The sequence below is a fragment of the Panthera onca genome, chromosome A2, assembly GCF_046562875.1.
Source record: "Panthera onca isolate mPanOnc1 chromosome A2, mPanOnc1 haplotype 2, whole genome shotgun sequence".
Classification (NCBI taxonomy): Eukaryota; Metazoa; Chordata; class Mammalia; order Carnivora; family Felidae; genus Panthera; species Panthera onca.
In genome coordinates, this window is record NC_138340.1 from 97,754,558 (window position 1) to 97,781,727 (window position 27,170).

A 27,170-nucleotide genomic window follows, 5' to 3' on the forward strand; every position below is an offset into this window, starting at 1 on the left:
GAATTTTAAGAAAGAAGCAACTCTAGGTCTCTTAGCCTTTTCTTTCTTTGCCAGAAAGATCCTGATCTATAAGATGCCACTTGTAATGTAGGCATTCCTAGTTTGTCAAAAGAAAAATGTAAACAGTGATTTTTTAGCACAGACCAAAGTGTAACCTTGCTGAATTTTAGGCAAACAAAATATTTTACAAATCATATTAAAAACTTTATGATCTAGGGGCGCCTGGGTGGCGCAGTCGGTTAAGCGTCCGACTTCAGCCAGGTCACGATCTCGCGGTCCGTGAGTTCGAGCCCCGCGTCAGGCTCTGGGCTGATGGCTCGGAGCCTGGAGCCTCTTTCCGATTCTGTGTCTCCCTCTCTCTCTGCCCCTCCCCCGTTCATGCTCTGTCTCTCTCTGTCCCAAAAATAAATAAAAAACGTTGGGAAAAAATTTAAAAAAAAAAAAAACAAAACAAAACAAAAAAAAACTTTATGATCTAATATTTTCATGGTTGGTAGTAATAAACAGATAGCTTTGGTAGGATGATTCAGCCAGTCTAAAGGTGCAGTGTGCCAGAGATATTCTATTCAAAGGAAAATATAAGCTACAGTTTATTTAGCATGTTAGATATTTTCTTTAGCAGTTACATTTGTTTTTCGGCTTTTTAAAAATTTGTCTTTTTACTTATTTTGTTTGCTTTTAGTATCTTTCTAACATAGAAAAATCATGTATAAAAACCCAAGACTTTAGATTGACAAACCAGAATGCTTATGGTTAAGGTAATAGAATGAAGAGGAAGACACAGCCATTCATCTAGATAATCTAGTATTGGAGATAGCTGAAGTAGATAATTCTTTCCCTTTAGTTGTTTTTGTTTGTTTGTTTTTTGTTTGTTTTTATTGTGTTCCTAGCTTGATTTATCTGAGCACTTGGCAACTTGCATCTCACACTGGTTGTTTTAAAGCAGCTATCAAAATTATATGAGGCAATTGAAAATAATGACTGGGATTTTTTGTTTTCTTTTGTTTGGAGGTTTTTCTGGGTCAATTTTGACGGGGAAGTATGTGCCAGCAGATATTTACATATACTTAGTATGCATAATGAAGATGTGGCATGTTAACTTATTTTAACATCTAGATTACATTTAGTGATTTGATCCAAAAGTATTTCCTTCTCAGTAAAAGAGAACTTGTGTTTGAGTGTGGAATTTTGTGGGAGTTTTCTTTTCTAAATTAGGTTAATTTATTTTCAGATGATAATAGTAGTTATTATCACCAGTATTTTTATTATTTTCCTGACAAGTATAAAAAAAAGTCTCTTGCCTTTTCAGTTGCCTGGTTAATTCTTTTGCTTTTCTATATTTCTTTATATTAGAGTCTCTCTATTAAAATAGCAGTGCAGTTTCTGTCTTCTGACTGAGCCTTAACTGATATAATACAGAGAGTATTAATGTCAGATACAAGGATTACTAAAAAAAAAAAAAAAAATTGCATCATAAAATATATTAAGAAGAGTTATCACCAACTAGCATTCGTTAGCAAATTAGAACTTTCTTTCCTGGAAAGACTAGTAGTCTCTAAAGAACTATGTTTATAGTGTCTTTTGGTTAGTGACAGCTTCAAATCTGTTTTGCTGTTTTTTTGTTTTTGTTTTTTGTTTTTTTGTTTTTGTTTTTTGTTTTTTTGTTTTCTAGTTTGGGTTCATCAGTTGAGAGCTGTTATTTCCCACTGGCTGAACTACTGAAAAACAATGTGTGAGTAGTAGTATCGAGGAAGAAAAGAACTTTGCATTTTAAAACACATTTTCTGGTGGAGAAAGACTGGTTATTTTAAGATGTTTTGGTCTGGTACTTCCATCTCCACAAAACCATGTTGATAATTCATATAGATGGTTAACAATAACAATCCCACATACTGTAGATTGGCCAGGGTGTGTTTCTGTTTAAAGTTCTACTAACACACAAAAATCAAATAACAACAACAAAAAAAAAAAAAAAAAAAAGGAAGGGAGAAAGAAAGGGAAGAAAAAGTGCACAGAATTAATACCGAGTTATTTGCAACTTTTTATAACTTTTTTAGAAAATAGATGATACTAACTTTTTACTTAGTTTATAAATATTTAAAGAGGTAGAAATGTTGCAAATATGGAATTTCCATTCTAATTTTAAACATTTACTAGATTTTTTTTTAAGTTTATTTGTTTTGAGAGAGCAGGGTACAGAGGCAGAGAGAGGGAGAGAATCCCAAGCAGTCTCCACACTGTCAGCTCAGAGCCTGTCATGGGGCTCGATCCCACAAACTGTGAAATCATGACCTGAGCCAAAATCAAGAGTTGGACACCCAACCCACTGAGCTAACTAGGCACCCCTTTACTAGATTTTTAATAGTATTTTACTGTAGAACCATTATAAAAGAATATAGCAGAAGGATTTTTTTGTTTGTTTGTTTTATTATTTTAGAGAGAGAGAGTGCAACCTGGGAGAGAGGGGCAGAGGGAGAGAGAGAATCCCAATCAGGCTCCACTCTCAGATTGGAGCCGCACGCAGGGCTCCATCCCACAGCCCTGGGACCATGACCTGAGCTGAAATCAAGAGTTGGATTCTCAACTGACTAACCACCCAGACGCGCCCAGATGGATGTTTTTAGAAAAATAACTTGTGTGTTCCTATAGTCTTTTCTTTACTCCTTCTTGATTATTTATGTAGCTTAATTTTGTTTTTGAGAACTAGAATTAGTTTTTAATAATTGGAAAAAATTAAGAACTGATTATTTATAGTTTCCTTAGAGAGGTTATTAAAAAAATTTTGAAATACAAAACAAAAAACCTGCGCAGCCTACATATACAAAATTGCAAAATATACATATTGCAAAATTTTAATAATTGATATTCTGCTTTCCTTATCCAGTTTTCTACCAACACTACAATGCAGTATTTTCACTTTCCCTTCCTGCTCTAGTTTAGAATTTATGACACTGAAATAACAACACTTTCATTATTTATGCATACCTGTCTTGTATTTGTATCACCTTTTATCTGTATATTGACCAGATAAATGGATAACCAGACTGAGAAGAAAGATGTGTTCTTCCACTTTAAATATCTTTGGGTTTTCTCTTTCTCCACCCTGAGTGATTCAGTATCATTTTTGTTCTGTAGAGTTTCGTTATCCTGACCTTAACGGTCTGTGAAACAAATAGAGCTTGCTGATGACTCTTCATAAAGAACCAGAGATTAATTTAAATAATATGTGATTTAATTATATTATTCGAAATGTCTCATTTTTTCCCTTATCCATTTGACATATTTGGACTTTTTTAATGTTTCCAACTCCCTTTTAAACTCCTTCAGTCATTTCAGTTAGTGTATGATAAAATGGCCATGGGAAATAGGGTGACCACCTCCCCACTTACATAGGACTGAGAGTTTCCAAGATGTGGAACTTTCAGTGTGAAACTGTGATAGTCCCAACCAATCTGGGAGGAGCTGGTTGGTCAACGGAAAAGAAGGGGAGAACGTTAAGAGAGGTAGACAGGCTGAATATTAAAAACTAAAGTCTGCATTTGTTGTTGATACTGATCCTATGTACCTTCAGCCACCATGTAGCTAAAATAGTTCTATGTTACTTTGTAAATTATAAAAGGATGAAGTTTTAGTGACCTCAATAAGAAGTTCTTGAATAAATCCTTTTCTCTGTTTCCACATTTACAGAATAGGGATAGCATACTTCCTCACAGGAAAGTCGTGAAAATCAGGGAGTTGGTTTAAAAAATATTTTAATTACTGTATTTCCAGATGTGCAAATGCACCATACGTTGTAATAGTTGAATAGGAAGACATTTCCAAAGTCTTCTCTCTTATTCCTTAAACTCTTCTTTCCCAACTAGGAGTGGTAAGCAGGTTTAAGGGCTAGTTTGAGGTTGAGATGATGTCCCTAGAAAGAGAACCTGAAGCAGAAGGCACTGCCAAAGCAGTGAATGTAGCATTTGAGAATTAGGAGTCTCTTCTATCTTCTATAGTGAAGTATCTGTCATCAGTGGTTCTTCTCCTCCTGAATATTAATGTATTAATATTTACTATGCTTCTCAGGGATGTATAAATAATGTATCGAGAAGGTACAGTGAAGCATAGAAAACTATGCTTTCTGATCTCAGAGAGCTTACATGGGGTCAGATAATCAATGTACAAAAATATAACTATTGTTTACAATATTGTTTGTTTAACTGTTACAGGCAATGATTCATGTGAATACCTTCTCTCAAGTGGCAGATTTCTTGGAGAGAAAGTTTGGCAACCTCACAGTTGCATGATGCATAAATACAAAATCAGGTAAGTTTTCTTCGTTGTTTTTTTCTTTTCTCAGATAGGTCTTTTTTTTTTTTTAATGTTTATTTATTTATTTTTGAGAGAGAAAGAGCACATGCATGAGTGGAGGAGGGGCAAAGAGTGAGGGAGATACAGAATCTGAAGCGGGCTCCAGGCTCAAGGCTGTCAGTGCAGAGCCAGACATGGGGCTCAAACTCATGAACCATGAGGTCATGACCTGAGCTGAAATCAAGAGTCAGACGCTTAACTGACTGGGCCACCTGGCACCTCTCTAGGATAGGTTTTAATAACGAGTGGAGAAAGGTTGATGAAGCAAAGGAAATACTACATGGTACTTCTCTATATGATGGTAGAGAATTGCCAACAGAGTGTGGAGGTTGGGGTGAGTCCAAATGAAGATTCCTGCCAAAAGCATTAGGGGAAGAATTTTCTCCAAGCTTCTTTATCTCAGGTGAGAGATAATCAGGCCCAAGGCAATAAATAGCCCTTGAGAGAAGGACTCTAGCTTTAGGACCTGGATAGCTACCTTGTCGAGTTATTCTGAGATAATGGATATAAAGCACTTAACATACTTAGAGTACATATTAAACACTTAATAAACGGGGGCTGTGAGTATTGAGAGTTAGTTGATCATCCATGGGCTGGTTGATTAAACAAACCTAGCCACCTATTTCTAAAGCAACGTGAACTATATGTATAATAATCCTGCACTACTTCACAAACTGTGCTTTGAAATGCCAACATGCTGATTTTACTTATTGTAATTAATGTTTCTTTGTTGATTTCAGTGAAGCAAAGAACTGTCTTGTAGATAAACATATTGCATTTATTGGAGATTCCAGAATTCGTCAGTTGTTTTATTCTTTTGTAAAAATAATTAATCCCCAATTCAAAGAAGAAGGAAATAAGGTAAAACTTACCTATTTTCTTTATTGTTTTAGAGGTTAACCACCTGAATAGTTATAGGAGGAATGTGTCTTTTCATAATAACAAAAAGAGTGATAAAAGTTTTATTACTTTGGTTTTGGGAAAGGTGGAAGGAAAAAGGGACGATGGGGAATATCATAGAGAACATAATGAGGAACATAAGAAAAGTGGTGGCAACGGATTAGTAAACCTTTTATTACCTGAAACTTCTAATTTTCAGAAATGATAAGTTCTTTCAATGGAAATTTTTTTGAGAATTCCTTACAACAAAAACTAAGAGCAAATATCCCTTATTCTTCTTTTCATATCTGCCATATTTCTTTTCAGTCTCTTTAAAATAATAATCTTGTAATCTTTTAGCATGTCTTATGTCTTGTTTCCACCACTTATCATAATTCATGGTATTATTATATAAACAATGTAAGTTTCATCATAATGGCAACATGTTATTGAATGGATATGATGTAATATATAATTTTCTTTTTTCTTCTTGTACTTTTGTATTTTTTTTTACTTTTGCAATTTAAGAAAGGACATTCTCAATTACATCTTTGTGTGAAAACTTTGCTTTTTAAATTATTTCTGTAGATGGAATCCCTGCAATGCAAATATTAGGTTAAAGAATCCAGTTTAAAAAATATTGATTATATTGCTAAACTATTTTCATTTATACTCTTATTGGCAATGCCCATCAGGACATAATTTTCTGCAACTGTACTGGCACTGGGCAATTATGCTATATAATTAAAACAACAATGCAACAAATATCTGCTACTTTTATAGAAAATTTCTGATTTTATTTTTTAAAATTTATTTATTTATTTATTTATTTATTTATTTATTTTAACGTTTATTTATTTTTGAGACAGAGAGAGACAGAGCATGAACGGGGGAGGGGCAGAGAGAGAGGGAGACACAGAATCTGAAGCAGGCTCCGGGCTCTGAGCCATCAGCCCAGAGCCCGACGATGCGGGGCTCGAACTCACGGACAGTGAGATCGTGACCTGAGCTGAAGTCGGACGCTTAACCGACTGAGCCACTCAGGCGCCCCGAAAATTTCTGATTTTAAAAATATATCTTTGAAAACTAGCAAGAATGGATCTCTCTCTATATATATATTTGTTAATTAATTTGTTGATTAGTTAATATTTTATGAATCATCATACCTTTCTTTTTATACATTTTTTAAGTGATCCAAAGTTCGAATCCCTGTCTTCAGCTGTGTATGATTGGGAGTGGGCAATAGCAAGGAGAGAAAAGTGAAATGCAAGAAAGTTCAGAATTTTAGGGGGAATAGCTCATGATTTTATGATGAAAATCTGCCTGTTCACCTCAACTTGCCCTGTGGTAAGGAGTTAAAAAATTAGGGACTTCACAGCTAAACATCTAGCCACATAGTAATGATAGTAGTGGGTGCTAAATTCCTTGGGAACTGTTCTTTGTGAGAAGAATCCATCAGCTATTAGAAATTTTGTCCACTAGAAAAGGCTAGTATAGATTTTAAATCTGCATAATGGAAAATGATAAAGTCAATTTTTCATTTAATTTGGTATCTGTAAATGTATTTTTCATTGGTAATTATATACATAAAATTATATAGAAAATTGGAACTATTGAATTCTATGAGATTATCACAATTTAAGGTAAAAAAACTTAAGTGAACTTCTAAAAAGTAGAGAGATTTCTGACTTCAAAGAAACACTTTTAGTATTTCTAGGCACAGAATAGTGTGAATTTCTGAAAATTGGAATAATAGATTTGGCAACAATTAGTTGATAAAAACTATAATGGTTTAGTTTATAGCCCAAAGTGGGCATAATATGGTATATTGTTTCTGAGCCCTAGTTATAACACCTAGGTTTCCAATTTTCATTGTTTAGAGGTGCCCGGTTAACCCACAAATATCAAACCAGATACATTTAAGTGTATATGCATTCTAAAAAGAAACAAAGACAGTTTGTCGTAGACATTTACTGAGAAACTAGTTCAAATTGCTAGTGGAGCATTTGCCAAAATGTATTTTACTTAGTTCTCTTGTCTCTGAACACCTTGAAGACAGAGATTATATATTATCATTGTTATTTTTTAAATACATGTCTTATGCTCACCCAGTCTGGCACATTGTATAAGCTGATTATTATTATTATTATTGTTTTAGCCTCGGTGTGGGTTAGTTTGGGTAGAAGTATTGAAGATAGTTCTTTGTTTGAATTTTTTTCTTTTCTGTGTTGAGGCAAAAATAATTTTATTTTATTTATTTATTTTTTTAAAGTTGATTCATTTTTGAAAGACAGAGAATGACCAGGGGAAGGGCAAAAGGAGAGGGAGACACAGAATCTGAAGCAGGCTCCAGGCTCTGAGCTGTCAGCACAGAGCTGGATGCTGGACTCTAACCCACAAACCATGAGATTGTGATCCGAGCTGAAGTCGGAAGCTTAAATGACTGAGCCATTCAGGCGCCACAAGGCAAAAAGAATTTTAAAGAAGCTATAGAGCAGGACTTTTTTCAAATTCTATTTTGTAGATTAGTTCTGTAGAAGCCGTGGTCAAATAAGTTTGGGCAGCACTAGATGTTATATCCCCTTTTCAGTGATTTTAATTTAGGCTAGGATGTTAAAAACTTGGACGTCTTGCAGTAAAACAACAAAGACAACAACAGCAAAACTGTGTTGCTTTCAGCTGGAGGGCAAACTAGATACTCTGGGGGCCCCTTCTACCTCAAACTAACTAGATCCTAGATTTAAAAAAAAAAACAAAAAACTTGTTGATGTGTTTCTAGACTTTGAGGAAATGGGACACACTCCCCCCAAAAGGAACAAACTATGATTCAAACCAGAGATGGGAACAATAATAGTAGGTACTCAGTAGGGGTTCAGGCTGACCTGAAGACAGATGCCAAAGGCTGCAGTAGAAAACTAAGCTTTGGGCCAGCATATTTCTCAGTAGTAATATTGGAAGCCAGAAGACACTAGAATAATAGCTTTAAACTTCTGACAGAAAGTAAATTTCAACCTCGAATTGTATTGTGTATCTAGCATACAATGTCTATTCTTGAAATTTAGAACATTTTCAGATAAACAAAAGTGATGAGGGTTTACTGCTAGATAGACTTACAGTAAAGGACTTTTTAAAGGGTAAACTTCAGGAAGAAAGGAAATAATTCAGAAAAAAATGATCTGAAATGTAAGAAGCAGTGGTTAAATAAAATCCTAAACAGGTAAATCTAAACAAACACTGTCTATATAAAATAATAATTCTTTTTTACATTTTACAAAAAGACTGTATTAAAGAACTAGCCAATAATAGCTTGTAAATCAGAGGGAGATAGTCAGTTTTCTAATATCCTCTTTACTCTCTTACTTCAGAACTTAAGTTAAAGATGATAGTAAAATTTCAAGAGCAAAGAATAAAGGAATTAGGATGTGTGAATTCCAAACCAGAAGAACAAAAAAATTAAAACCAAACTCGTCTAATGCCAAATATATGTGCCATACATACATACACATGCACACACACATATATGCTCACACACATACATTCATATGTATATATACAAAAATATATGTACATGTGAAAATCAGTGTTTATATATATTCCACATATATAAAAAAACCTATGTATGTGTGAGGGAGCTAGAAATCAAAAAGTAAAATGGTAGAAACATTTATAATCAAAATAAGGGTAGCAGTCTAAACTTGCCTACCAAACAGATTTTCAGATTGGTTTTTAAAAGAACTTTCTGCTGCTTCAAAATACATACCTAAAACAAAAGGATATGGAAGGTTGTAATTAAAAATGAGAAAAGATTTATTAGACAAATACTTATTAAAGAAAGATAAGTCATATTAATGTGAGACAATAGATGGTAAGGCAAAAAGTATTATCAGGGATACAGATACGTTTTAATGACAAAAGTTTCAAATCACTAAGATTTTAAACTCATGCACATGAAATAAATTAACCTTAAAATGTATAAAGCAAAATTAATGTGATTACAGTGAGGAGTTGACAAATCCTTCATCAAAGTGAGAGAATTGCTCACTGCTCATGCATTTAATGATAGGACAAGCAAAATTACTAAGCATATCTGATTTTATGAACTTACAGCTCAATACTTAAAGAAGACACTAAAAAATAAAAGAATATATTTTTTCAAAGTATATGTGGAACCTTTTTTGACAACATGTTGGGCCATTAAGCAGGCCTTGACAATATCAGAGAATTGGTATCGTTCTGTCTCTATGAGATTAGTTCCTTTATATTCTAACTTAACCTGATAAAAATTCTAGATGCCTACAGTAAATATCCCTAATAGTGAAATGTTAGACACATTTATGTTAAACTCAATAAGAAGAAAAGGCTGCCCATTATTGCTGCTTCTGTTCAGCATTATATTAGAGGCCCTTAGCCAAGGAAAGGTAAAGATGTAAAGATTAGAAAGAGATAGACTCAGAATTTCATATGATACAATTATATACAAAGAAAACTCTGAAGAATCTATAGAAAATTACTAGATGTAATAAAAATTTCAACAAGATAGTTGATATTAAGATAAACATACAAAAATTAATTGTAACTCAATAAAGCTGTTAAAAGTGAATTGCATACTGCACTCCAGGAATATAGAGTTCAAAATACTTAAAATATACTGTATACAAAAGTAACAAAAACCATGTAGTACATAGGAACAAGCCTCGCAAACGTGGATGATTTCTGTGTACAGAAAAAAAATTTTATGTAAACAAAATTTAAAATGATATAATTAAATGGAAAATATATACTATATTTTGGAATGAGAAGAATCAATATTGTAAATATGTCAGTTATTCCTAAATTGATCTGTAGGTTCAATGTAATTCAAATAAAATCCTAACAGGATTTGTTGTGGAACTTTACCAGTTGATCCTAAATTTTATGTGGAAGGGCAGTGGACCAAGAATAACAACAACAGATCTGAAGAGCAAGGTGGAAAAGACTTATCTTCCAGTATCAGGACTGATTTTAACTGTGTTGTAATAAAGACAATGTGGTGTTGGTAGAGCTAAATCAAGAAACCAATCGAACAGGATATAGAACTTTAAAACTTTAAAATGCATGCATATACAAAGACTTAATAAATAACAGAGATGCCATTAAAGATCCCTGGAGAAAAGAAGGTCTATCTAATTAATGATCTGAGGCATCATTATGGTTATGGTTATACATATAGAAAAAAGTGAAATTGGAAGCCCTACCTCACACCATCAAGTAAAATCATTTCTAGATGAATTTAGACTTAAATGTGGAAGCCAAAACTTTTAAACCTTTAGGGAAAAAAAATGCAGGGGAATATCTTCATTACTTCAAGTAAGAAAAAGTTTCTTACATAAGAAACAAAACATGCTAACCATAAAATAAAAGATGGATAAATTCACATGCCTTAAGATTAAGAGTATCTGTTCACCAAAAGATACCTGACAGAAAAAAGCTAAGCTACAAACTACAAGATATTTATAATATACATCCAAGAGATGTAAGGAATCACAAATTAATTAAAAAAAAAAAAAGACAACCTAATAGAAAACAAAAGGGTAAAAGCATGGCCAGTCATTTCACAGAAAAGAAAACATAAATCCCAGCATGAATCTAAAAGATGTTTAACTTCATTGGTAATCAGGGAAATTCAAATTAAGACCATAGTGAAATACCATTTTATACCTACTTAAGTGACAGGAATTAAATTTGACAATGGCAAAAAAATATGAAATCTGACAAGATTTATTAAAGACTCTGTATCTGAGACTGTTGATGAAAATATAAATTATTAAAACGCTTCAGAAAATAACTTACATTATCATGTGAGGGTAAATATTTGTATGGCCTATGAACCTGTAGGGAAACTCTTACTCGTGTAAGAGATATGCACAACAGGGTAACTGTCAGTGCTGTTTATAATCTAGATTTGGTGTGTTTTATCAACCAGCCTAGACTCTACAAAAATAATAAATATAATATTTGATATATATAAATATGATAAGTTCATTGATGTATGAAAGTTTTAAAAGGCCAGGAGATGTTCTAGATTTAAAGAGTAAAGAGACATGATAAAGAGATATGATTTTAATTGAATTCTAGATTAAAATAGAAGAGCTATAGAGAGGGGTGCCTGGGTGGCTCAGGGTCAAGTATCCCGACTTCGGCTCAAATCATGATCTCACAGTTCATGAGTTTGAGCCCCATGTCAGTCTCTGGGCTGACAGCTCAAAGTCTGGAGCCTACTTTGGATTCTGTGTCTCCCTCTCTCTCTGCCTTCCCCTGCTCATGCTCTCTCTCTCTCTCTCTCTCTCTCTCTCTCTCTCTCAAAAATAAACATTTAAAAAAAATTTTTAAAAAAGAGCTATAGCGAGGAAAAAAGAAGAGAGTGGAAAATTTGAACATGGACTGTATATTAGATTAATATTTTATCAATGTCAGATTTCTTAGGTGGGATTATAGTATTGAGGTTATGTGAAAGAATATCCATGTTCTTAGGAAATACATGCTGATGTTTTTAAGGGTGAAATGTTATGTCTGCACTTTACTTTTTTTTTTTTCCAATATATGAAATTTATTGTCAAATTGGTTTCCATACAACACCCAGTGCTCATCCTGCACTTTACTTTTATATGGTTCAGTAAAAGGAAAACAATGTATATGTCTATGCAGAGAGAGACAAGAAGCTGGTGGAGGAAATGTTAACAATTCATAAAGGGTATTTGGGGTGCTCATTATAATTTTGTCAATTTTGCTCTAAGTTTGACATTTTTCTTTTCTTTTTTTTAAGTTTGACATTTCTCAAAATTAAAAGTGGGAGAGAAAGCCAGTAACACTAAACAATATATCATTAAAGGATGCATATACATGTGACAAAACTATATAATAAAAAAGAAAGCAAAATACAAACAAAATTCAAAGTAGTGAAAGGTCCACATAGGTCATTCAGTGTGTTGGTAGTGCTCTGATTTCTGCGATGGACTCATGAGTGCTTATTTATTTTTACTGTGCTTTGTGACTTACATATGAGACATATTCTTTTGTGTATATCCAAGGAAAAGAAGAGAGAGGTTAAATTGAATTACCTGAGCTATGCAATAGCTATGGGATAGTAGAAGGAAAACACTTGTGTGATTTGGTCTGACCCAGTAATTCCGAGACTTATTTGACCAAGGAAACTCTTCATAGAACACACCTGAAAGTACAGTTGCTCTCAGAGTCCTTTTGGGAAATGATGCTTGAATTTTAAAAGTTAGCATGCTGATAAAAGTAAGCTTTATTTCACAGAGATATAAGTATAAATACTGTTTGTCTGGTTAAATTAATGAAGACATTTCAACCTTGGTTTTAGGAAGAATTACCTTTTTTATTTGACCACTTCTATCCCCCACCCCACCCTAGAGTTTTATGGAATGCTTGGTTACTAGAAGTTGTCTCCAAACTTTGATTTTTTTATTCAACTGGACCATTTATACAGTCTTTGAAACGAAACCCAAAATAACCTAGAGCCGTATATGTGCACTCCTGTTCAGACAAGACTGATACTAGTGTATTGTTGAGAACAGACTAGATGTTGCTGCAGCAACAAACCACTCTACAATCTTAACAAAACAGAAGTTTATTTCTCACTTAGAGCTACATGTTGTGGGTGGGTTGGCAAGAGGTTTTACTCTATGCAGTCATTTGGAGATCCCTCCTTGTTGGAATTTATACCACCTTCCAGTTGTACCAGCCTCTGTAGTCTGACTACAGTCAGCCTCTGTAGTCTTAGCATCAGGTTAAACCAGAGACTAGAGAATTACCCTGAGAAATTCAGCTGGGAGTGACCCACGTCACATCTAGCCATGTTACGTTGGCCAGAACTAGTCATGTGGTTCTGTCTAACTGGTGGGGACTCAGGAAATGCAGAGGAGCTCTCCATCTCTGCCATAGATAATATTATATTAAGACTAAATTGGAATGTGGCAATCTTGGCAAAAAGATACAGGTTCACATAACTGCTTGTTTGGAGTTGAGGTTTTATCTTTAGACTCTATCTTAGATGTTAAAAATCATATATAAACAATTTAGTGTCACTTATTTTTTGGTATTCTATGCAAGTGTTTTTCCCTTCAGGTTGAATATAGATAATTGAGATGTAGTGCATAAATAAATCAGCAAAAGCAGCTAAAGGGAGAATTAATGACATAAAATTAATCTATACATTAATATTCCTTGTTTTCTCTCTTTTTAATGACAGCATGGAAACATTCCTTTTGAAGACAAGATTTCATCAGTTAAAGTGGTAGGTTAATGTAACAGTAAGCTAAATGTTATGTTGAAACTATATTCATTGGTTAATTTATTTGTAGATCAGCTAATGCTTTGTAGGTATTAAATATATTTCAGTGTATTTAGAGTAGATAAGAATGGTAAAATGATTGAATAAATGTTTGTATGCACAGTTCTGTGTAATGAAATGGAAAATTTGGTCTCTCAGATTATTTAATCCAGAAAATAATAATCTTGTATGTTAATTTGAAACCAGTTTGTGTTCAGGATTAATATCCATAAAAGAATATCTGTGACTTTTCTGAATTCCTAGTCACAGTGACTTCTCCTAAATACTGAGAATACAGTAGGGGTCAAGACAAAAATGTCCTAGACTTAATGGATTTTGAAAGTCATTACAGTTCACTACATGCTTTAAATGTGGAATAAGGATGGTGAAAAGGAAAAAGTGGGAGGCGCCTGGGTGGCTCAGTTGGTTGAGCTTCTGACTCTTGATTTTAACTCTTTTAGCTTTTGGATTTAACTCCCAGGGTTGTGCGATTGAGTCCCAAGTCTTACTCCGTGCCGAAGGTGGAGCCTGCGTAAGATTCTCTCTTCTTTGCCCCCTCCCCTACTCGCACTGTCTCTCCCTCTAAAAATAATTTAAAAAAAAAAAAAAAAAAAAAAAAAAGGAAGAAGTGGGCATTAGGAATGTACAAAACAGTGAATTAAAAATAGTTTTCCTCTTTGAGAAAGAGATGTTTTAACTGAAGCTTCAAGGATAAGTAGGAGCGAGTCAGGCTCAGTGGAGAAGTTTTATGAGCATTGTAGGCAGAACAGTATGTGCAAAGTCCTAGAGAAAAAAGGAGCACATAGAGCATTCCAGGAGCTGAAGGAGAATCAACAGGGTACTTAAAGTGAGGGGAAAGTGGGAGGAGAAAAGGTAGAATGTCTTGGTAGAGGCCAGATCCTATACCTCCTTAGTAGTTTTAAGGACTTTGAAATTTATTCTGAGGACAATTGAAAGTCCTTGAATATTTAAGCAAGGATGTGTGGCAAGATCAGATTTAAATTTTAAAAGATGACTGTGGAGAGTAGTTTAGAGGAAAGTAGAAGTGGATACAAGAATTCCTGTGAGGCCCTTGGGAAACCGAGATGGGAGATGAAGATGTCACGGACAAGGTGTGTTTTACTTTAGGTACTCTTTTTTTTTTTTTTTTTTTTTTTTAACGTGTATTCATTTTTGAGACAGAGGGAGACAGAGTGCAAGGAGGGGAGGAGCAGAGAGAGAGGGAGACACAGAATCCAAGGCAGGCTCCAGGCTCCGAGCAGTCAGCACAGAGCCCAACGTGGGACTCGAACTCACGAACTGTGAGATCATGACCTGAGCCGAAGTCGGATGCTTAACTGACTGAGCCACCCAGGCACCCCTTACTTTAGGTACTCTTGAAGAGATGGGTTCATGTTTCTTTTAGGCAGCACGAATAAGTTTCTTTGACTTTTTATTCATTATGTTTCTTTTTTTAGGATTTTCTATGGCATCCAGAAGTTAATGGTTCTATGAAACAGTGTATCAAAGTATGGACTGAGGTCTGTATTTGAACATCTAGGTCTCTGGTTTTAAGCAACCAAATTTTAAAAGCTCATGAGCACTCCTTGTGTTTCTCCCCCTTACTTGCCTGTCCTACTCTTCTGTCTGTGCCGACTTTCTTCATAGTGACTAATTGTGCTGGATGGATCCGGTCACTTTACTGAGAAGAGGGAGTTTTGATCTAGTACCTCTGCTGCCACCACTCTAACCCTACTGTGGTTATGCTGATGCCACATTTTCCAGACAGAATTTTCTGTTACTTCTGTTGCCCAGTTAACTCAAACCCAGGTCGTCTTCTTGCACAACATACATTCTCTTGAGCATGTTCCCACTTTTTCAAACTCATGCCCAGATTCTTCAGGAAACTTTGTTGTTGTTGTTAAATAGCCTGTTTTCTTCCCTTTTATCATTACATTTGTGGCCCAGAAGTCAAGTCTGGCATATTTTGGCTCATAATGTTTGGAGATAGATATAAGGGCAAACATTCTATTCACCTTGAAAACCCCAAAGTCCTTTCTAGAATCTCCACAGTAGTCTCCATATAGCTCTTTGTCCTTTAATTAAACCTGTCTTCTTTCCTTAGAGGTATTTGCATTTGGGATGGATAAAACAGTATTCAATTTTGTTGACCTTGTTTTGCTTAATTACTTATACTGCACTGGTATTTTTCTTTGCTTCTTTTCACAGTACATGTTCAGCACTGCAACCACTTCATACACCAAATAAGCTTTTGTAGGATCCAGTGGGAACCTAGTCAACATTTCTAACATTTTTTTTTTGACAAAATGTGTTTCAGTTTTCAAAAAACAAAATATGAAAACAAATTCTAGAATTCAACTTTCTGGTAACTTGCAGTCTCACATAATTATATTTTGTCTTTGTTGATTTGTTTATTCCAAAAGTGTAGAATAACGTTACATGTATATATTTCAAATGATTTAAACACATGTTTTATGTTTGTGCTGGACCTGAAAGTATATCATTAAAGTAGTAGAAATTCACAGTTAAAGAAACATCAATGCAGTATAATTTATAAGTCCTGTAAAATCATCGATAACTTTTTTTATTTACTAACCTGGAGTTACATTGCATATCCAGATTTTCAGTTCTTGTAATTTGCTAAAACTAGTTTTTAGAGCTTTAGATTCTATTGTAAGATTCCTTATGACTACTGGGGGATAGGAAGGATTCCACTTATTTAGGTAGATGGCTGTGTCATTACTTAGGATTGACTGATGGATTGATTTCATTTATTTAAAAAGTATGTATGTATGCATGTTTTTATGTATTTTTTTATTATTTTCATAGTAAGCAGCTAGACCCTGAGAATACAACAATCCATATTATTATTATTTATGTGATATTGCTGGCTTTACATTCGGTGTTAGGAGTGTGGCTAGTAATTAATTAGCCTCAGTCTCAGCCTTCAAAGAATTTTCAGTATCTAGTGTATAGTGACTTTCTGATGAATAATAATATGGTAAGATGAAGAGTAAGTACAGAATTGAGCACAAAGAACTATGAAAGCACCATGGATAGAGGCACTTAGGATGGGGGTTGGTTAGATACAGGTGATGGTTTAAGAAAGCTTTACAGAGGAGGTAATATTTCCACAAGAACTGTGGGGTTAGAAGGATACACTTATTAACTGAAAGAGCATTATTGTAGCCTACAGGCATAAAAGCAAAGTTGAATTTAGACAACTCTGCTGTGATTCAACAGATATTTATTAATCACCTGCCATTTTCTAGGTACTAGGCTAAAAAGTGCTGATACCCAGTTAACATGATAGAGTTCCTCTCCTCAAAGAGCTTCCAGATGAGTGGCAGATATAGTTAATTAAGAAAGTAATGTGATAAGTGCCAAAATAGGGGAAGAATAGGGTACAGCAAGATTACAGAGAATAGGCACTAACTATAAGTTTTCAAAACTAGTTTTCAGGTAAAGTGATTTTAAGGGTGAGGGCCTGTTATGAGAAAGGAGGGTTGTTTCATGCACAAGAAATTGCATATGCAAAGATACTGAAGATAGACTGTAGCCTATTCAGGGAATCACTAGTAGTTTTAGTATGGCTGGAGCTTAAATTCAAAGTGCTTTTTTTATTTGCATTTGGTTTTGGCTGTTATTTCCATGTGCCTCATTTGAGGAGAGGGCTAATAAGAGATAAGGTAAGCAGATATTATGAATAATATCTTAAGTTGTATTCGGTGTGGTATAAATTCATTTATCTATCTATCCATGTTTTGATTACTTCTAAATACTTCAGGGCATATTTCCTAAAAATAAGAATATTGAGTTTAATTTGTGTTGAGGGTAGTGGAGAACCACTGAAATGTTTAAACAGAATGGTGACATGTATTGAGGGAGTCATGGGAAATTAGGGTAAACTGTGAAGAAACCAACAATTTAGATTTAATTCTGTAGGTGAAGGCACTTATTAAGAAGTCTGAGCTACTCAGATGGAATTGGAGAATCTGGGTATTGTGTGAGGTGATAGTTGAAGTTACTTGAATGGAAGACATTGAATAGGCACAGAGTTTAGAGATTAAAGAAGAGGACTTGGTAATGCAACTATCAAAAACATTTTGAGAAGGGGCAGTAAAGGAGGTAAGAGGAAAAGCAGGAGAAGAATAACTGTATCATGACACACAAGGGGAGGAAAGAGTTTTAAAAAGTGGACAGTCAGAAGTGTCACTTTAGGAACTAGACAGGGTAGAATGAAGCTAACAGAACGTAGAAATCCAGAATTCATGAATGGGATCAGTCTTAGTGCATGGTGAAGCCCCAAATCAAAATGTGATCAATTGAGGCATAAATGAGAGATAAGGAAATTCACATAGGGAGGGCAAAATGCTCTTCCAAGTAATCTGTTGGTTAACAGTACAAGGAGGAAGGATTTGAGAATGAGGCAAGGTTGAAGGAACATTTTTTTAGTCTAAAGATGATATATCATTTTGTAGATGGGGGAAGAAAGGAGGCTAGAGAAGGAAAATGAAATTGATGAGAATTGGAGATTGATCATTCATGGATATATCCCTGGACAGAAAAAGGGGGCCTATAGAGACACAGAGTAAGGATTAGCCATTAAGAGGATTAGCCATTGACTCTGTTGTTCAAGGAAGATAGGCTGGGAGAAGTTGTAAGAATAGAGGAAGTCTAGAGCACACAAGCCAGATGAATTCCATTTTCTCCATGAAATTTGAGAATTTTATACCAAAAGTGAGAAGGGAGGCAAGAGGGACCTGTAGAAGAGAAATAAGATTTGGGGTTAATGACTGTGACAAATCAGAAAGGGAGCCACCTAGAGATGAGGAAGAAATTCCACTAAAATAGCAGTGTAAAATGAAACACACTAGACTGGAAATGAGAGTATCCATGAAGGAAATTACTGTTATTCTTTTTCTCTGCTTTCATAGTCTTCTACCTTTATAATGAGACAATACCTGTCATTTTTACTTTTCTAGATGAGTCATATTTTTTTCTAATTAAATTTCTTGCTTATTTTTAATTGTTCCTTGCACACATGATTATAATAGCAGGTCTTTTGATGTGAAAATTGCACTAAATTTAGGAGTCACAAGACTTAAGCTCTGGCTTTGTCCCTTACAGGCCTCAGCAATACCCTATAAACTTTTCTGAGTCTGTATCCTTAATTTGATATGATGTGTATAATATCTTCCTGCCTGTCTCATGGGTGGCAAGAATCTATATTCAAATGAGCTAATTTAAAAGAACTTAGTAAATTACTAAGTACTGTATAATTGGTAGTATTAGTAATAGTACAATTTGCATTTGATGAGGATTTCTACCAAATTTCTCCTTGTTTCTTTGCACATTGTGGTCTATGATAATTAGCCGTTATACATGTCAGATGTAGCTTTTCCAAAGATTACATTTCTTGCATTTTATTTAACATTTTTCTATGTACCCTCTAGTCTTCATTAATATTTTTTAATTGGCTGACATAATATACTAGAGCTTTACTCTAAACAGTTTACTCCAAATTCAGAATAATATTAGGCCATATTAAATTTCAGTGATATATTTTGGGCTTTTTTTTTAAGAACACCAAAAAATTAAACATACAAGCTTCATGCTATTCTGTATAACCACATAACCATGTAAGGTTTTAGGCATTGGATGTGCCATCTTGTTATAATGAGAATCCAGTAAGGAACTCAGAAAATTAAAATGGATTTAGAAGGAAGAACTTTAAATTTAAGGCAAAAAGTAAGTGATGTTACTTATATTAATTCCCATAACTAGATGGAACACTCTTATGAAGATTTTTCTTTCTTTAGGATTCTGTTGCAAAGCCCCATGTGATTATAGCAGGAGCTGCCACAGTAAGTTATTATGCATATTCTTACGTACGGATTTTTGTTTCATTCTTAAGGACACGCTGAGGAAAAGTTAACTTATGTTAAATAGAATTCTTGATTGTACCTATATTTCGATTACTATTTCTATTATAATTAATGATGCTGATTTATTTTAATGAAACAATTTGAATAAATTTAGTAAACTTGGTGTTAAATGTCAATATTATTTTATTTATAAAATTACATTCTTCTTGAATGTCATACATTGAGTGTCTAATGTTATATCAGCTTTTTTTAATTGCCTTCATAGATTTCATGAAATAATTTGACGAAATTTTATTCTAATGTTGAATAAAAGTGGAGATTATCTTAAAATAATAACTTTTGTTACAATAGAGCAAGTTATAATTTTTCTGTGATAAATGCTGAATTAATGCTTATTTTTTATTTCTTAGTGGTCTATCAAGATTCACAATGGTAGCAATGAAGCTCTTTCCCAATATAAAATGAACATTACCTCCATAGCACCACTTTTAGAAAAACTGGCAAAGACTAGTGATGTTTATTGGGTCTTACAAGGTAAGGAATGAACAAATGAGTAATGAACAAATGTCATTATGTATATATTTTGAAGCATGGGTTTTTTATTGTCTCCTGTTTCAAGAAGTAGAATTACTCCTTTATGAGGATAAACCTTGAAATAAGGTTTGCAAAATTAGAATAAATTTGAGTTATTTGCTTTCCTTTTTTGAACTTAAGGAAGAGATAAACTAATAAATATAATAAGTGAAAATAAATAATAAATAAACAAAAATATCCTTCAAGGAGCCTCAGCATACAAAATGGCTGCAGCATATAACAAAAAGAATAAGTTCTCAAAGATAAATGAGATGTTTACCCCTGATTTTTATTTCTTACAAAGTATATTTATGGTGATTGGGAAATACAGAAAAAAATTATTAAGTCCGTTTCATAATATTAGAGTCATTGGAAGCAAATAAATTCTGGAATTGACAGAATGTATTTAAATTCATACCATCTAGTTTATACTTGGTAATGAAATTCTTTAAGAGAAAGTTGACATTAGATCAAGTCATTTCAGGAGTTTATTGAATGTCCATTATTTAATGTCTAGCACTATATGAAATTGCCTTGGATATTTTAGCAATTCAACTGGCTTGTCAGAAACTCTTACAATTATTTCCAAATTGAATGTCAAGTTAAACGGAACAGCAAGAGTAGTGATAATCTATTCTGCAATCTATATTATTTACAAACTAATTGTTAACCTTTCTTTTACTAAAATGAGAAAAAAATTATTTATGGTAAGTGATAAGGGACTTTGATCCTCAATAATACTACCTTCCAATTGTATGAGCAAAGCAGTGGCAGGAAAAAAAAAGATTGACTGTTACTCTTAATTCGGCAGTCTTCCCCAATCCAGTTTTATTTATTTTTTTAAATGTTTGTTGATTTATTTTGAGAGAGAGAGAGCATGCGACCAGGGGAGGGGCAGAGAGAGAGGGAGAGAGAATCCTAAGCAGGCTACATGCTATGAGTGCGGAACCTGACGTGGAGCCTGACACAGAGCTTGATCTCAGGGATCCATGAAATCATGACCTGAGCTGAAATAAAGAGCTGAACGTTCAGCCAATTGAGCCACCCAGGCACCCCATTTTTCGGTCTAGTTTTCAATTCCCATTGCCCAGTGGTACTCAGTATCCCCAAATTTTAAACTCCTAAGATATGCTAGAACATAAAAATATTTCCTGAAAGCTGTGTACTAAGATAAGAGAGGGATAAAAGTTCTTTAGATTTAAAAGAGATATCGATTGATTCAAAGTATCTGAACTTTCACAACAGAATATGAAGTACAATCAGTGAACCTGCATGATCACTAATTCTATCAGTAGGGATTTTTTAAATGTGTTTTTAAAAATATGTGTTTTGTGTACAGATCCTGTTTATGAAGATCTATTAAGTGAAAATAGGAAAATGATCACTAATGAGAAGATAGATGCCTACAATGAAGCTGCAGTCAGCATTTTGAATAGTAGCACCAGAAATTCTAAATCAAATGTTAAGATGTTCAGTGTTTCTAAATTAATTGCTCAAGAAACCATCACAGAGTCTTTGGATGGCTTACATCTTCCTGAATCAAGCAGAGAAACTGTAAGAATTCTTGTATCTATCAGGAGATAGAAACTACAATATCTTATTAGTTTTAGCTATAAGTCACTATAATATGGTAACAAACAACTTATTTTATTACAGTCTTAATTACTTGTAGTTATTCTATCTAAACATGCACGTAGAACTAATTTTGCTTTTATACATGTGAGAGTTTTAGTAAAAGAAGGAAAGAAGTTATGGGAGGGAGGAAATGAAACTTCATTTATTGAGTGCTCCTCATTCTTAATATACCTTGTCTCCTAAGCTTATAAGTTCTCACCACACTCCTGTTTAAAAACTACTGTATTATGTTCTCTTTGCCTTAAAAACCTTAAATGTGTAAGATCAAGCTTCTGTGAAGAGCACCTTTTTAAAACATGTAGCATAATTTTTATTCTCTTATCGTTATTTTACCCTAAGTTTTATATGGGCTGCGTAGTAGTTACTGAACAAATCCAGACAGATGGAAATAGGTTAAATAAGAAAGAGAACTGCATGGTTATAAATTGTCACATACAGTACAGCAGATATTATTTAGTTATTGTTTTCTTATAAAGGAGTGATTCTTAATCTTCTTGAGAATCACATAACCCCTTTGAGTATTCTGTAAAAAGGAATGATTCTGTTCCAGTCTTGCAGAAATGCGTGTTTGTGTGTGTATATGCATATACACACACATGGCTCTCCATATACTTTAAGGGGCTTTGTGGACCCCCTGGAACTGGTTAAGAACCTTGGGTTGGAGTTTGTAAGCTAGTATCTTCAAGATTTTCAGGTACAGAACTTCCTGAAGTTGCAGGGCTAAAAGTATGAGATTTTCTAAATAGTTGAGTATTTTGAACATTTAGGCTTAAAAAATATAATCATCTTAGAGTTCCAAAATAGCCTAAACTATAAAATTTTTATAGAACTAGACTTGACTGAACTTTCAACTAGGCAGAATCTTGGCAGCTTATCTAGGAGATTTGTGCTATAATGAAACCATGTTGAAGATTCCACATTTTATTTAACATTAGAAATCTTAAAACTTTATAATTCTAAGTGCTCATAAATGATAAACCAAATGAAAAGCACATTACAAATATTGTTAGCTAAGAATTAATGATTTTTCGGTGGCAGTAATTTTATATCTTTTTTTACATCTAAAGACTGGCACTCTGTCTTAAGTATCCTGCGAGTCTGCTAACTAAAATTCTTTGGGCTTTGACATCTGTCAGTATTTGTTTTACCAAAGGTCATGGCCCAATAGCCATGAAATCAGTGTTTTATTTTTTTAAGAATAGAATAGACAAATGTCAGAGTGCATTCTAGATAGTAAGGATAGATATTGTTTCCTGTGGATGTGTTCTGGGTCACATTATAAAATGAGTGTTTCATTATGGATCATAGTCCAAGAAGTTTGAAAACCCCTGAACTGGCTATTACAGATTAAGGAATACCATTATTTGCATGAGTGTTTGGGAAATGGTAGCAAAGAGTACAAAGGCATTTTAGTTTCGGTGCTGAAAAGTCAGTAATATTCACAAGAGAAAATCTAATGCAAGATACATTACTGACAAGATAATAACCAAATAACTTGATTTGTTCACAGAGTGCAATGATTCTTATGAACGTGTATTGCAATAAGATTTTGAAGCCTGTAGATGGTTCCTGTTGTCAACCTCGGCCTCCTCTTACCCTCATACAGAAGCTAGCTGCTTGTTTTTTTACTTTATCTATTATCGGATATTTAATTTTTTATATAATTCATCGTAACACTCATCGGAAGAATAAGCCATGTACTGATTTGGAAAGTGGAGAGGAAAAGAAAAATATTATCAATACCTCTGTGTCTCCATTAGAAATACTTTTACAGTCTTTCTGCAAACTTGGCCTGATAATGGCTTATTTCTATATGTGTGACCGTGCAAATCTATTTATGAAGGAAAACAAATTTTATACACATTCAACTTTCTTTATTCCAATTATCTACATCTTGGTTTTGGGAGTATTTTACAATGAAAATACTAAGGAGGTAAGAGTCATTTTCTTTTTAGCTCATGTTAACTCTTTCATCTCATTGTAAACTCTAGATTAAAGAAATAATAATCATGTACCATGCCAGAATATTCAAACACATATATAGAAGAGGACAAAAGGATATTGTGGTTGTACTTTGCCTGGTGGACTCTTAACAGTTGCTTTTTTTTGAAACAGTTTGGAAGAAATTCAGAGTCACATAAAGATTGTTGAAAAAATTGGTGAATAAGGATCTGTGAAAAAGATGTCATGGCTTAGTGTTATTTTGCCTGTTTGGGAATAGGGAAAGTGGAGGTGTTCCCAATTTTATAATGGTCTACAAACATGAGATACTATTATCTTATGTAAAGTTTTTAAAAAGTAACTAAAAAATATAATTAACAAATGCCTATATGCACAAACATTTTATATTTATATATCTATACAGACATGTATACACACAAATTAGAATTTATGTAATAATGTGGGCACTGCTTATAATAGTCTGAATTTCCTGTTTTCAAATTATTGTAATTGCTCAGAATATTAGCGTAACTTCTTTTTAAGGCATGATTTATTTGAATTAATAAACTCTCTTGTAAGAAGTAACTTTCATATGAGGATGACTAATCAGTTTTTTCATCTCCTTGGGAAAATAAACTATAATAATGGACCATTTTTTCACAGTAAAATATAAGAGAACTGTAAGATCTTTTCTAGCTGAAACTCCTAAGATTTTTCTAAAGAAAATTATACAATGCCATTTTTTAGACTAACAAACACATCTGTCAAACTTTAAATGTAATCTTAATATAAAACCATGAGTAGCAACTTAAATATATAAAATCTCCTTTAGTTTATATTAATTCTCCAAATCATATTATATTGAAATAGTTTCATTATATATCTTATCAAATAAAATGACAATCTTTAATTGTTTGTTTTTCTCCAAAGTTCTTTTAACAGAAGCATTAGCTTTATGTCCTATAAGAAAAATTTACTTAATAATACCTTCATAATGAATTGTAAAACAGACTGGTTCTTTTCCACAGACTAAAGTGTTAAATAGAGAACAAACTGATGAATGGAAAGGCTGGATGCAACTTGTGATTCTGATTTATCATATCTCTGGAGCAAGTACAGTAAGTATTTTGAATTTAAATTCAGAAAATATAGGAAACAGTGGCACTTTAATGTTTCTTTAAGGGCACCACCTCTTTTGTGTTTTATATTCTTGACCGTTTAGAGACCCATTTTATTTTCTACCCAACCTTTATGCCTTCCCATTCTTCTCCTACCACCTGACTCTTTGAGAATGTATAGTCTTCAGGCAATAATTTATTAGTAATACCTGGCCTTAATTTTAATGGAGTAGAAACAGCTGATAACCTAAGGGTATTAATTCATGCCACCCTGTTGGACAGCTAATTTAAACTTAGGAGGAAACAATGTAGATGACACTTAATTGCTAAAGATTTCAAATAGACAAGTTACTATCAAAAGAAATCAAATTAGATGACTATATTTATATTCTACCCTTACTTGTATTTTATATTGTTACACTTCTAGAGTTTAAAAACCTTAGAACTCTTTTCCTCCATTATTCAAAGAACTCAGGTACTAATGGACTACCATTGTACCATTGATGTGCTGTACCTGGACAAAGTCATTTTTTCCTTCTCCCTAGTTGTCTTAAAAGATAGGATTCTCATGGTCTCAGGACACCCTGGATTTGACAGGAGTAAAAAAAAAAACAACAAAAACAAAAAAAAAAACGTATTCCGAGTTGTAACATTCCAGCTACGTTGCAATTAAAGCAGACTTTGGAGGGCGAACCTACATCTTATAACTACTTTTCACGCAAGTTTTATAGTGAAGGTACAAACTGATTTCTATAAAATATGCTTTAAAACAATTATGGAACTACTGAACTGTTTTTTATTGTTTTGTTTACACAAAGCACACATCTGTAAATAGTATTTGAATTGGTGATAAATTGAGATAAATTGAGATAAGAATTTTGTCCAGACAGAAGTATTTTGAAATTTCCAAAGTAGCAGTTAAGAAAACAAATAATACTGAGGTTTTCTTCAGATATCTCCAACAATTTGAAAATAATATTATTCTTCATTGAATCTTTTCGTTATTTTCAAAAATTGTCCATGATTTTATGGATGGTTTGTTTGAAGGGCAGAAGATAAAGAAATGAAGTATAATTTTTACTGAAATTGTATGGCTATGATGTGTATATTTGTGGCAGCAGTGAAATTCCTGTCGCGCTGCAACTGAAGGGGACCTAGTGAGTTCAAGTTGGTACAGAAGATTGAAGACAGTAAAAGAAATCCGAGGCAAGGGGAGATGAGGATAGTAAGACTGTTTGTAAGCCCAGCTCAGAATTTGGAGGATAGATTTGTCAGATTCTCTAAAAAGTCAGTAGAGATGAATATAGAATCTTAGAAATACCCCTCACATATGAATAAGGATTAGATTAATTTGAGAAGGAAAAAAGTCTTTTGTTTTAAGAAAATGCCACTTAGAGACATAATTTATTGCTGACATATTAAAGGGTGATACTCCTATTTTAAAAAAATCAGATAGAAAGAATTAATGGCAGATTAAGTTCCTCAATTCAGTGATTCCAGAAAGAATTTGGATCATAAAAGGATGAAGGTAATTTGGCATTCTGTTATAATCATTTGCCAAGCTAGCATTCTAATTCTAATATATCTTAGACTACATCCCAATATATCCTAAATTACAGTTTTTAAAAATCTCTGTTCTGAAAGGACATACTTTTCATTAACAGACCATTTGTTATGATTAATTAACATATTCCTGTTCTTTTATATAATAGGATTTTGTGGTTAAAAATTACCTGTGTCTACATTAGCAAAGCATAATTAGCATGGGTTATAACATATTTTGGGACCTGATTCTTGGATATTTGAGGGATTACCCTCATTAAAAACCTTTTTTACCTGCCATGGTTATTTTAATTACATAATCTTAATGTTTTTTATTTTGAGTAAAATATGTTAAAATATGTCAAACTTTAGTTGTGCCATGTTTTTATACTAAAATAGAAGCCATAAAAAAATACAGAGAATTCTTAAAATAATCCAGATGGTCTAGCAGATTGCAATTGTTGGTATAAACATTCTTTTAAAACATAATTTATAGGAAATAGGGATAAAACACTGTGAATTTAATATGGAGAGTACAGCGAGTTAGGTCTATACAGTAGATGATTTTGTGTTCCACAGTGGGTTTTTTTTTCCTTTGGGAGTTTGTAAGTAACTTTCATGAAAGGATCTGAATAAAAGATCTTGAGGGAAAATTTGTGGGACTAGAAAAAGAACAGAATCTGAAGCCAGCCTAGCTATTAATTGTAATGCAGTTAAAATTCCAAACATATTTTAATATTAAAATTTTGTTGTAGTACTTGACTCATGAAAGATAAAAAGAAAAATAATTTGGATTAAAGGAGACAGAAGAGAAACGACAACTAAGTGCACTGTATGATACTTGATCCAAGATTCCTAAAAAAAATTTGTTTTTAAACCATAGAGGATGTTACTGGCACAGTCAGGGATATT

General features: G+C 33.3%; 1 protein-coding gene across 10 annotated transcripts in view; it reads left to right on the forward strand.

The window, feature by feature from the left end:
* CASD1 (CAS1 domain sialic acid O acetyltransferase 1) overlaps positions 1-27,170 on the forward strand; it is a 79,012-nt gene that overhangs the window by 4,611 nt on the left and 47,231 nt on the right. For 9 of the 10 annotated variants that reach the window (XR_013553817.2, XR_013553814.2, XR_013553813.2 and 6 more), the window contains exons 2-10: positions 4,209-4,305; positions 5,091-5,211; positions 13,481-13,525; positions 15,019-15,081; positions 19,384-19,428; positions 19,860-19,983; positions 21,362-21,576; positions 23,168-23,590; positions 24,627-24,716. Coding sequence is in view for 3 of the 10 variants with exons in the window: in XM_078442402.2 (XP_078298528.1) it covers positions 4,209-4,305; positions 5,091-5,211; positions 13,481-13,525; positions 15,019-15,081; positions 19,384-19,428; positions 19,860-19,983; positions 21,362-21,576; positions 23,168-23,590; positions 24,627-24,716 (1,223 nt within the window). In the remaining 7 variants the exon portion in view is untranslated. Of the gene's footprint in view, positions 1-4,208; positions 4,306-5,090; positions 5,212-13,480; positions 13,526-13,967; positions 14,094-15,018; positions 15,082-19,383; positions 19,429-19,859; positions 19,984-21,361; positions 21,577-23,167; positions 23,591-24,626; positions 24,717-27,170 lie in introns of those variants that run through there. The other variant, XM_078442424.2, reaches the window with a different exon arrangement.